At 42.4% G+C, this 12,624-nt stretch overlaps 1 protein-coding gene across 5 annotated transcripts in view; it reads left to right on the top strand.

Moving 5' to 3' along the window:
• Positions 1-12,624, top strand: part of MFSD14B (major facilitator superfamily domain containing 14B) — a 71,142-nt gene that overhangs the window by 44,861 nt on the left and 13,657 nt on the right. For 3 of the 5 annotated variants that reach the window (XM_032866482.1, XM_032866480.1, XM_032866481.1), the window contains exons 4-5: positions 3,197-3,324; positions 9,159-9,273. In XM_032866482.1, the coding sequence (XP_032722373.1) occupies positions 3,197-3,324; positions 9,159-9,273 (243 nt within the window). Of the gene's footprint in view, positions 1-3,196; positions 3,325-4,927; positions 4,963-9,158; positions 9,274-10,168; positions 10,329-12,624 lie in introns of those variants that run through there. The other 2 variants (XM_032866483.1, XM_032866484.1) reach the window with 2 other exon arrangements.

Raw genomic sequence — 12,624 nt, 5'->3', positions numbered from 1 at the left:
ATGTACCCAAGGGTAGTGCAGCAGTACTGACTAGTATCTTTAAGCGTGGGATATTGTGATGTGCCTTATGGAGAATATACTGTCAGATAAGCCTCATTCAAGGCACGAGTCATGGTGCTGTTGATTTAGAGTTCAGTGTTCATCGGTCAACAATATATAGTAAGTATAGTGTCTTTAAAGAGAAACACAGATAAATCATGGTTGTGTATTGATCAGTTAATGGAATTAGGTGGCCAGAGCCTTACAGGAAGCTAAGGAGCAGTGGTTCCACGTTCTCTAGTTCAGTGTTTCTCGCAGCCTTATAGAACATAACTGCTGTGGGTAATGAGAATCAGTGGTATTTCTGATCAAGAAAAGGGGTCTGAGGTCTGTCTGGTGTTACTTTTTAAACATTTTGTTCTCATTTGCAGATTCTGTCAGGGTACAAATACCCTCAATCTGTTGCTCTCACAATGTGGCCTGATAGCATCTGGGGCCAGGTCGGGTAGTAAAGACATCATTCTGGGGTAGGAAAAGTGATTTGTAGAAATTCATGTTTTCCAAAGAGCCAAGTACAGTTGACCTTGAACAACCCAGGTTTGAATTGCATGGGTTCACTTGCAGACTGTTTTTTTCTTTAGGCTGTCATGTATTTTCGGTTACGATCTTCCTAACATTTTCTTTTCGTTAGCTTACTTTAAGAATACATTATGTAATACATAAAATATACAAATAATGATATACAAAATATCATTAATCAACTGTTTACATTATTGATAAAGCTTCTGGTCAAACAGTTTAGTTTTGGGGAAGTCAAAAATTATATGTGGATTTTTTTAAAAGATTTTATTTATTTGAGAGAGTACACAAGCAGAGGAAGAGGGAGAAGCAGACTCCCCCGCTGAGCAGGGAGCCCAGCGTGGGGCCCGATCCTAGGACCCTGGGATCATGACCTGAGCCAAAGGCAGACGCCTAACAACTGAGCCACCCAGGTGCCCCCATATGTGGATTTTTGACTACATGATGTAGAGGGTGTTGGTGCCCCAAACTGTGTTCTTCAGGGGTCAGCTGCATGAGATTGTATGTTAGAATCTTAATAAAAAAGGTTGTCTGGTGCCTGGGTGGCTCAGTTGGTTAAGCAACTTCCTTCAGCTCAGGTTATGATCCTGGAGTCCCCGGATGGAGTCCCGCATTGGACTCCCAGCTCCACGGGGAGTCTGCTTCTCCTTCTGACCTCCCCTCTCTTGCTCTCTCTCTCGCTCTCTCAAATAAATAAATAAAATCTTAAAAAAAGAGGGGGGATAGGTTGTCCCAGAAGATGTTTTCAGTATCTATCACTGTTACTAAGAATTTGATTAAAATAGTATTTTTAATGGATAGATTAAATTATCATTTAAAATCCATAATCTGGAAGACAGTATATTTTTTCTGTAAAAACTATGTTACTTTAAATATTTCTTTAATGTTTGGCCTTTTTAAAAGATTTTATGTATTTACTTTTCAAAGAGAGAGGGAGAGAGAGCACAAGCAGGGGAGTGGCAGACAGAGGGAGAAGCAGGCTCCGCACTGAGCAAGGAGCCTGATGTGGGACTCAATCCCAGGACCCTGAGATCATGACCTGAGTCGAAGGCAGACGCTTAAGGGACTGAGCCACCCAGCCATCTGCCTTCTCATTTTTTTTATTTAAAAATTGCATATTTTAAAACATTGTATGAAGTCTTAAGTGTGGGAAGTGTATGCAGGCACAGCGAAGTCCTGTTGGCACAAAGGAAAATGCCATATCAGAAAACTAAGAAGTACTACATATAGCCAAAAGCACAGAATATGTGTTAAGTGCTGGATTTTGGAGGGTACTTTGTGTATGCAATGCTGAACAATTTCAGATACACAGCAGTAGAAAATACAGTGAACACCCATGCACTTAGCACCCAATTTCATTATTTATCAACATTTTCCTACTCTTGTCTCCTCTGTTTCCGTTTTCCCCTACTCATTTTTTTTTATAAAAGTTAAGTTCAGAAACTCATTATTTCACCCATAAGTACCTGCTGAAAAGTTTTAAACTGTGCACAATGGAGGCTATGGCAGGGTTTTAAAGATTTTTTATTATTATTTTAGAGAGAGGGAGTATGAATGAGGGGGAGGAGCAGAGAGGGAAGAAGAAGGAGAGCCTCTAAAGCAGTCCCTGCACTGAGTTCAGAGCCCGATGCAGGGCCCAGTCTCATGATTCCGACATGACCCAAGCTGAAACCAATGGTCGCACACTTAAGTGACTGAGCCACCCAGGTGCCCCAAGACCACCCAAGACCAGGGTTTAAAGAAGGGATTGGAATGGAGGTTTGCAGCTCATAAGGGGAGCACATATTGTAGGGAGGATCAGGGTCGGGGCCAAGTAGGCAAGAAAGTGTCTTCATTGCAGCACGATTTGGAGCTATGCATATTTATTAAACTGAATTAAGTTTCTGGCCTCTTGCTGCATGCTTGGTGTGTGTTCATCTCATGGGCCATCTGTAGGTGTACATAGTTCATATCACTGCTTCTCCAGAAAAGTAAGCTCCCCCCCACACCACCATTTTCCATTTTCTAACAGCATGCTTAGAAATTTGTTAGGATTTTTTTTTTCCAGTCCTGTTTTTATTTGTTTGGGCAATAAACAAATGAAATTTTAATGGTAAATTGACTGCTCTGGGCAGTTAGACCGTGCTAATGGGCTGACTTGTAATGATGTAGGGTTTTTCATTGTTCAGTTATCCACTGTGTAGTACATCATCAGTTTTTGATGTAGTGTTCAGTGATTCATTAATTGCATATAACACCCAGTGCTCATTGCAGTATGCGCTCTCCTTAAAACCCATCACCCAGCTACCCCATCCCTCTCCTCTCTCCCCTCTGAAACCTTTAGCTGTTTCCCAGAGCCCATAGTTTCTCATAATTCCTCTCCCTTTCTGATTTCTGCCCCTTCAGTTTTCCCTTCCTTCCCCAGTGGTCCTCCGTGCTATTCCTTATGTTCCACATATGACTAAAACCATATTATAATTGTCTTTCTCTGCTTGACTTATTTCATTAGAATGTTTTTAAATGACACTTTATATTTAATGTTTCAAATTAGTCTGTTTTGGGGCCAGTGAAATAAATTGGAGCATTCAGAAAGTAAGAATTACAAGTGATTGGGGGACCACATTGTAAATTTGACCTTTGTTTCTGCTTTCCTATCCAGGGCCTGCTGTCTTTTCTGAGTGCCCCCCTCATAGGCGCTCTGTCTGATGTGTGGGGGAGGAAACCCTTTCTCCTCGGCACCGTGTTCTTCACCTGCTTCCCAATTCCACTGATGAGGATCAGCCCTTGGTGAGTGGCTTTGTTTTGGGTCACATGTGAATAATACGTCTGCAAAGCATTTCTTAACCATTTCAAAGCAGTTGATACCTGTATTTATATTTGATTTCTTTGGTAATACTGAAAGCCAATTTGGGCTCTAAGATGTTTAAAGATGTCTCCAAGGGGGGCGCCTGGGTGGCTCAGTGGGTTAAAGCTTTGCCTTTGGTTTGGATCATGATCCCAGGGTCCTGGGATCAAGCCCTGCATCGGGCTCTCTGCTCAGCAGGGAGTCTGCTTCTACCTCTCTCTGCCAGCCTCTCTGCCTATTTGTGATCTCTCTCTGTCAAATAAAATAAAGATCTTAAAAAAAAAAAAAAAAAAAGATGTCTCTAAAAGCAGCTGTTGTTGCCCAAGTCAGTTAAAGGATTGGGTCCTGGGAGGGGCTGACAGTCCCTGTACTCACCCCTTTGGCTCAGCTGACTGTAAATGTGTTGTCATCTCACTGCTCTCTAGGGCACCGATGAAAAAAGTTTACATCAATAGACACAAGTCACTTTTGAGTACACGGTAGTGAGACCAAGAGACTGTTCTAAATCATAATATGAATTTGATCTTATTTTTTCTTGATAAATAGGGAGAGAATACCTAACATATAACTAAGTACCAGAGATGGTTTGGAATTTGCACCTGAGCTGTACCTTAGTTGTTTTTCTTGGTTCCAGAAGATGGTATTTGGCCAGAATTTCTGTTGCCAAGATGCTCGTCCTAAGGTGTGAAGAACACACCTTAAAATGAAAGGTTTTGTGTGTGTGTGCATGTGTGTTTTAATGCATTATTATTTCTTTTTTGGATCATGTGAAAATGCCCTTGTTTGATCATATGATAATTTTATGTCAGTATTTGTTAAATTATAAATATGTTGGTTTAGTGGGTCCTTTTATTTTCTGCGGGATGATGAATTTTTATTAAATAATTATTGAGTCTTTCCAAGTACAAGTCATGCTTTTCCATGGTTTTCCAATAAATGAGGGCTTTTTTAATGTCCTCTCAATATCTTAAAATATTTTTTCTTTAGATTTTCAAATGATTTTGCCTCTTCCCTTCCCATTTTCATACTGTTGCTTTTGCTTATATTGATTAATGAATAATGCTAAGTAAAAGTGATAATGGACTTAACATCTCATGTATATAAAGCAAATGTTGTAATGTTTCATCATTTGAGTGTTGAGTGCATTGAAAAATTTGTTACTATGAAGAATTATATTAATAGATACTTTTTTTAAAAGAATTTTTTATTATGCTAAGTTAGTCACCATGCAGTAGTTCATTAGTCTTTGATGTAGTGTTCCATGATTAATTGTTTGCGTATAACACCCAGTGCTCATTGCAATACATGCGCTCCTTAATACCCATCGCGAGGCTAATCCATCCCCCCGCCTCACTCCCCTCTGAAACCCTAAGTTTGTTTCCCGGAGTCCATAGTCTCTCATGGCTTGTCCCCCTCTCTGATTTCCCCCACTTCATTTTTCCCTTCCTATTCCTAATGTCCTCTATGCTTATGTCCTTATGTTCCACATATAAATGAAACCATATCATAATTGTCTTTCTCTGCTTGACTTACTTCACTCAGCAGAATCCCCTCCAGTCCCATCCATGTTGATTTAGAGGTAGGTGTTCACCCTTTCTGATGGCTGTGTGGTATTCCACTGTATATACACACCACGTCTTTATCCATTCGTCTGCTGAAGGGCATCTCAGCAGTTTGGCTGTTGTAACATCGCTGCTGTGAACATTGGGGTGTATGTGCCCCTTTTTTTCACTACATCTGTATATTTGGGGTAAATACCTAGTAGTGCAGTGGCTAGGTCATAGGGTAGCTCTATTTTTAACTTTTTGAGGAACCTCTGTACTGTTTTTCCAAAGTGGCTGCACCAGCTTGCATTCCCACCAACAGTGTAAGAGGGTTCCCCTTTCTCCGCATCCTCACCAACATCTGTTGTTTCCTGCTTTGTTAATTTTAGCCGTTCTAACTGGTGTAAGGTGGTATCTCATTGTGGTTTTGACTTGAATTTCCCTGATGGCTCATGATATAGAGCATTTTTTAATGTGTCCGTTAGCCATTTGTATGTCATCTTTGGAGAAGTGTCTGTCTGTTCATGTCTTGTGCCCATTTCTTGACTTGAAAATTTGGTTTTTGGGTGTTTGGAAAGTTCTTCATAGATCTTGGATATCAGCCCTTTATCTGTAGTATCATTTGCAAATATCTTCTCTCATTCCGTGGGTTGCCTCTTTGTTTTGTTGACTCTTTCCTTTGCTGTGCAAAAGACTGTTGTCTTGATGAAGTCTCAAAAGTTCATTTTCACTTATGTTTCCCATGCCTTCGGAGACATATCTTGTAAGAAGTTGCTGTGGCCGATGTCGAAGAGGTTACTGCCTGTGTTATTCTCTAGGATTTTGATGGATTCCTGTCTCACATTGAGGTCTCTCATTCATTTTGAATTTATGTTTGTGTATGGTGCAAGAGGATGGTCCAGTTTCATTCTTCTGTATATAGCTGTCCAATTTTCCCAGCACCATTTATTGAAGAGACTGTCTTTTTTCCATGGGATATTTTTCCTGCTTTATCAAAGATTAGTTGACCATAGAGTTGAGGGTCTATATCTAGGCTCTCTATTCTGTTCCATTGATCTATGTGTCTGTTTTTGTGCCAATACCATGCTGTCTTAGTGATCATAGCTTTGTAACGTAGCTTGAAATCAGGCAACATGATGCCCCCAGCTTGTTTATCTTTTTCAGTATTTCCTTGGTGATTTGGGGTCTTTTCTGGTTCCATACAAATTTTAGGATTGTTTGTTCTAGCTCTTTGGAAAATGCCAATGTTATTTTGATAGGGGTTGAAAGATTGCTTTGGGCAGCATAGACATTTTAACAATGTTCATTCTTCCAGTCCATGAGCATGGAATGTTTTTCCATCTTTTTGTGTCTTCTTCAATTTCTTTCATAAGTGTTCTGTAGTTCCTTGAGTATAGATCCTTTGCCTCTCTGGTTAGGTTTATTCCAAGGTATCTTAGGGGTTTTGGTGCTGTTATAAATGGAATCGATTCTCTAAATTTCTCGATCTACAGTTATATTATCTGTATAGAAAAGCAACTGATTTCTGTGCCCTGATTTTGTATCCTGCCACATTACTGTATTGCTATATGAGTTCTAGTAATTGGGGCATGGAGTCTTTTGGGTTTTCCACATAAAGTATCATGTCATCTGCTATGAGAGTTTGACTACTTCTTTGCCAATCTGAATACCTTTTATTTCTTTTGTTGTCTGATTGTTGTTGCTAGGACTTCTAGTGCTATGTTGAAGAAAAGTGGTGAGCATGGGCATCCTTGTCATGTTCCTGATCTTAAGGGAAAAGCTCTCAGCTTTTCCCCATTGAGAATGGCACTCGCTTTGGGCTTTTCATAGATGTTTTTTTATGAATTTGAGGAATGTTCCCTCTATCTCTATACTCTGAAGACTTTTAATCAGGAAAGGATGCTGTACTTTGTCAAATGCCTTTTCTGCATCAGTTGAGAGGACCATATGATTCTTGTCTCTTCTCTTACTAGTGTGTCATATTGATTGATTTGTAAATGTTGAACCACCCTTGCAGCGCAGGAATAAATCACACCTGGCTGTGATGGATAATCCTTTTAATGTACAGTTGGATCCTGTGGGCTAGGATCTTGTTGAGTATTTTGGCATCCATGTTCATCTTGGTCTGTAATTCTCCTTTTTGATGGGGGTCTTTGCCCGATTTGGGGATCAAGATAATGCTGGGCTCATGAAATTAGTTTGGAACTTTTCCTCCTGTTTCTGTTTTTTGAAACAGCTTCAGGAGAATAGATATTATTTCTTATTTAAATAGTTGGTAGAATTCCCCTGGGAATCCATCAGGCCCTGGACTCTTGTTTTTTGGGAGGTTTTTGATCACTGCTTCAAAAGATAGTTCATTCTTCTGCCTCGTTTACCCTGGCAGTCAGAGTATCCAGTTTAGATTGCATTTCATTCATATTATTTTTATGTTTGGCCTGATTAGATCTCATTTCTGCTCTTAGAGATTCTGTGTCTTTGCTAATATTTTTCTCAAACCTAAATATCAACTTCATAATTGTTGCTCTGATGTCAGTTTCTGACATCTTGGTTATATCCATATCCATTAGGTCTGTGGCAGAGGCCACAATCTCTGATCCTTTCCTTTGTTGGGGGTTCCTCCACTTAATCATTCTGTTGTGGGGGGTGGTTGAGGGAATGTACAGAGTCGGAAGTATTAAGCACGACCCGAGCAAGATGCACCTGCTTTATAGGGACCTGAGGGCTCGCAGCCTCTTCTTTCAGCCTGTCTTCTAGGGCAGGGGCCTGCCGCGCTGTTACTCAGGAAACCCTGCTTGGGCAGAGGTGCCATGCCGCCTGTTGGGGTGCGGGGTGTGGGCTCAGTGAAAACTGGTTTTGGGGGGCTTTCGTTCCATGGCGGCTTTCCACGTTTCTTCCAAGAGTCAGAGCAGTAGTGACCACATCCTCTGTCTCAGGACAGAGAAATCGCAGTCTGCTCTTCACTGAGCTCTCCAGGCCACACTGTCTCCATTTCTGTCTGCACTGCTAAAACCCACAGCCTCCCCAGTCTGTGCACCCCACAGCAAAACTCCCAGTGGTGATAGCCAGGGCCGGGCATGTCTCTGCCCTTTGTGCTTCTAAAACCACAAGCCACCCCCAGTTCCGCACGCACACCTGTAGCTCCTGGATCCCGTCTGGGGCCTGCACTAAAGTCTTTTCCTGGCCACCACAGGTCCACCAGTCTGTACCTGGTTCCCAGCATGGGGCGCTCTTGTGCTCCTGTGCTATATCACCTTCCCAGCATCAGCTTATGGCGGCTTCCTCTCCCTTCTGCTTATCTTCCAATATCTGCGCAGAATCACGGCTCCCTGCTTCATACCTTGAGACTGTTGGAGATATTCTGTTTGTGGAGATCCAGATATATATTCTTACATCTCAGGCTGATTTGTGAGTGTTCAGAATGGTTTGGTAGATATCCAGCTAAATTCAGGGGACTGGTTGAAATAGGGCCCCCTACTCCCCTGCCATCTTTTCCCGATCCCCTTATTAGATTTTCTAATATTGAAATATCCTTATGTCTCAGGATAAACCCTACATTTTGTTCTGTGGAATTTTGTTTGGTTGTATCTTAACTAGATTTTTTTTAAAGCATCTGTGCCTGTGAATTAAATTTTAGTCTTAAATACATTAATATTGTTATGATTTCTGCTTTTATGTAGCTCTTTTACTTATTTTTAAGATTTTGAGAGAGAGCGAGCATGCGCATTTGTGTGCAAGAGCGGGGGGAAGGGCAGAAGGAGACGAGAGTTTTACTCCCTGCTGAGCAGGGGGCCCCACATGGGGCTTAGTCCCAGGACCCGGAAATCATGACCTGAGCCAAAGGCAGACACTTAACCAGCAGAGAGCCACCCAGGCGCCCCTGTGTAGTAGCTCTTTTAAGTTATTTGCTGTATGTGTCTTTTTGTTAGCTAAAGCCAGGAAAATTTAACTTTTTATTTCTCTTTTATTGCCTGCCTTTAAAATTATATCCCCTTACTCTTTCATTTTTTTCAGCTGCATGTACTGACTCCCTTTAAGCAGTTACAGACTTGGTGTGTTTCTACTTCATCCCCATCTTATCATTTTATTAGTTGTCCTTTGTATCTTTAAATATACATACACATGTATTTGTTTTTAAATTTATTTTTTGGTTTATAATCTTTACATGATATTTTGGTTCTGATTATAAAAGTGTATGCACACTACCTCTCTCCTGGTAATTAATCTTTTTATAGGTGGTACTTTGCGATGATTTCTGTGTCTGGAGTCTTCTCGGTCACATTCTCTGTGATATTTGCCTATGTAGCTGATGTCACTCAAGAACATGAGCGAAGTACTGCTTATGGATGGGTAAGAGTATAGTTTATGTTTTTTAACCAGAGAAGTAATTAGCATCCTATTTAAAAATGTATTGGAAAGTAAGATTTAAAATAAGCTACAAATACTGATTTACATAAGAAAAAATCTAAAGCAATTGAAGTTTTTTTTTTTTTAATTTCTTTTCAGCGTAACAGTATTCATTGTTTTTGCACCACACCCAGTGCTCCATGCAATCTGCCCTCTCTAATACCCACCACCTGGTTCCCCCAACCTCCCACCCCCTGCAATTGAAGTTTTAAAAGGAGATTTATGAAGTTTAAAATAGCAAGATGGAAATTACTAGTAATATATCCTCTGGTTTTAGGGTGGGAAATTTGGCAGGAATGTGTGAGTTGTCAGCTGCAAAATTGTTTCAAAAGTTGATTTGATTTGTTTATTTTAGCTTATCTCTTGAGGAAACATAAATAATAAACAGGTGCTAAGCACATAAGTCCCTGTGAAGCTTGTTGGAGTTGGAGAAATGCTGCACCTCAGCCCTGTTAATCCACTGTTAACTGTATTGCTGGTTGTGTGTCTTAGATGCTTATTTGGCAGATGGTACTGTAGAGAAAGGAGATTTATTCGGCAAATGATTGTTGAGTGTGTAACACAAGTTGTAGGAGACCTTGTTTTTGGATAGTTAAGTATTAGAGAATCCTTTCTAATTTTCTGAGGTGGGATTATGGCTTTATGGTTCTGCAGGGGAAGACAGACTTGTACAAGATGGCAGGCTGAAGCCCTTGAGGTCAGAGTGTCGGGACTAGAGTGGCTGGGGGGCGGGGAGGGAGATGCCCTGTGAGCAATCTGTGGGTATGTGTCAGTACATGAACTTGCTGAGGCATGTGGGAGTTGTTGAGGGGGGACATTTTCCCTTCTTCTCTTCTAGGTTCGTTGGCTACCCTAGTCATAATTAAATTGGCATAAAACAGATTACCAGGAGGGAAACGTTTAATTTTGTACAGAGCTCCACAAAGACCTGAGAGACCCAAAGGCAGTTGGGCAGCCGGAGCTTGTGTGCCATCCTGCGCTAAGGAAAAAGGGGGGTGGGGCCTGGGACTTCAGAGGGCAGGAAAACCATTCACAGGAAGAGGAGAAGAGCAAATGTTTGGTAAATAAATGTTTGCCATGCCTGCGAATAAACCTTTCTGATATAAAAAGTTAACTCTGGCAGTTATCTAGGAAGATAGGCCCCCTATCTCAATTTTTTCAGGCTCTGAAAGAGAAGCCAAAAAGCTTTCCCTGAGGCGACGGCCATAACACCCTGAACGCGCCCGATCTTGTCTGATCTCAGGAAGCCTTCCCTGAGCCTGCTGGGTCTTCGTGCCTTCAACCAGAATAGTCTGCGCGCGGCGGGGTGTAGTTGGGGTGGCGCCTTCTCCCCTCCGCGCACCTGGCTCTTCTCTCAACTTCCTGGGTTGGGAAGTGTTTACAGTGAGAAGAGGTGGAAGAAGAAAAATCTGCCTGGGTTGTTGAGCAGGTTGTAGGAGGACTGAAGGCCAGAAACACAGGTTACTTCTCTCCTTTCCCAAGCCTTTCTCTTTCTCTTGAATCCTACTTCTGGAAGATAGTAAGGAGTCATAATTGTACAGAGACCACTGACTGCTGTTCCATAAAACACATCAGCAGCTCTCACTTTGCTGACTTCAGACATTAGTTTAAAAACAACTTCTTCAACATTACCTCCCCTCCACCTACTCCCTGCTTTCCCCTCGCCTTCATCTTCTCTCCCACCCTGAGTGTCTCTCATACCACATCCTGAGACGGTCTCCGGCCGCCATCTCCAGAATGCGGTGGAAGAGCGCAGCGGGAGAGGCGGCTAGGAGCCTTCAAAAAAGGCAAGGGGTTGCAAGGTGGCTCATAACAGCAGAGTTGAGAAAGTGCCAGAAGCCTCATTCACCATGTTTGTGCAGCTTTTCTACATGATGGGAATTACCCATTGAGATATTCATTTCCCACCAGTTTTTTTTTTTTTTAACCCAAACCCTAACTTGGTCATAGGAGTCAGGATGTTGGCCAGTGACTAACCTTTATGTGTACCCTAAGTTGTCAGATGTTAAGATGACAGAACTTAAAAAAAAAAAAAAAAGTTTGCAGGCTGCTATGTCTTACAGATACAGGAGGATTTACTGCCTGTTACCTACAAGACCGGCAAGTCTAGCTGGGGTTTTAGATCCGTTCAAGAACGTGTGAAGTATGTACACCTTCTCCCCCGATGCAACTCCCACTACACCAGGACGGCGGCGGTTCTTTCAGGGCTGCGGTGAGGAGCCGCATGAACCGCGTGAAAGCTCGCAGAGGGGCTGTGCGGTGAGGTCGCCGTGAGAGGCATTCACTATGGCGACACTGAGGGTGAAGGCGGTCAGGGATTTAGGTGCCTGTGCAGACGAAGTAACAGTGCTGCTCTGAGTTTTAAGAAAGATACAACATTTTGCATAGAAGTTCACGGTGTCATAGACCCAGAAACTCAGTCATGCAGAAGGAACGGAGCCTCGGCTGCTGGAGAGGAACAGCCTGAGGATTTGGACAGGCGGGGGGTGCTGCCGCCGCTCTCTGCCCTTCCTGACACTTGAAACCTGGCCACCAGCTTTTTTCCTTTTATTTCCATATTCCACGCGATTAAATTGGCTCCCAGAATACTTACTGTTATTACATAGAGAGTTTCACTATCAATTCTTGCTATTTCTCACCATGAAATATATCTCTACATTTTACTTTTCGCGTATTTGAAGCAGCTAATCTCTCAGGTGCTGCACTTAGGGAGGAGGTGATAGAGGCGCAGAGCGGCAGAGACGGGCGGGAGGAGGGACTCCGGAGCGCCAAGGGGCCTGTGAAATCAGGGCTGCGCCAGGAGGACTTGCATCCGTGTCTGACGCATCTGCCCTGCTGTGCCAGCTATGGTCCTTTATGGGGCTTTCGGCTCTGATTCAGATACACAGAATCTGAAGTCCTAAACTTTTTTTTTTTTTTTTAAAGATTTATTTTATTTGAGAGCGAGACAGAGAAGCAGACTCCGTGCTGGGCAAGGACCCTGAGATCATGACCTGAGCTGAAATCAGGAGTCGGACACTTAACCGACTGAGCCATCCAGGTGCCCCCTAAACTCATTTTTTTTTTTAAAGATTTTATTTATTTATTTGACAGACAGAGATCACAAGTAGGCAGAGAGAGAGAGAGAGAGAGAGGGAAGCAGGCTCCCCGCCGAGCAGAGAGCCCGATGTGGGGCTCGATCCCAGGACCCTGGGATCATGACCTGAGCCAAAGGCAGAGGCTTTAACCCGCTGAGCCACCCAGGCGCCCCATTTTTTTTTTTAAAGATTTTATTTATTTATTTGACAGAGATCA

Source organism: Lontra canadensis, unplaced genomic scaffold (genome assembly GCF_010015895.1).
Source record: "Lontra canadensis isolate GAN:19392208 unplaced genomic scaffold, GSC_riverotter_1.0 scaffold31, whole genome shotgun sequence".
In the NCBI taxonomy this organism is placed as follows: Eukaryota; Metazoa; Chordata; class Mammalia; order Carnivora; family Mustelidae; genus Lontra; species Lontra canadensis.
The sequence above is the reverse complement of the archived record's forward strand: the minus strand, read 5'-3'. Positions and strand labels throughout refer to the sequence as shown.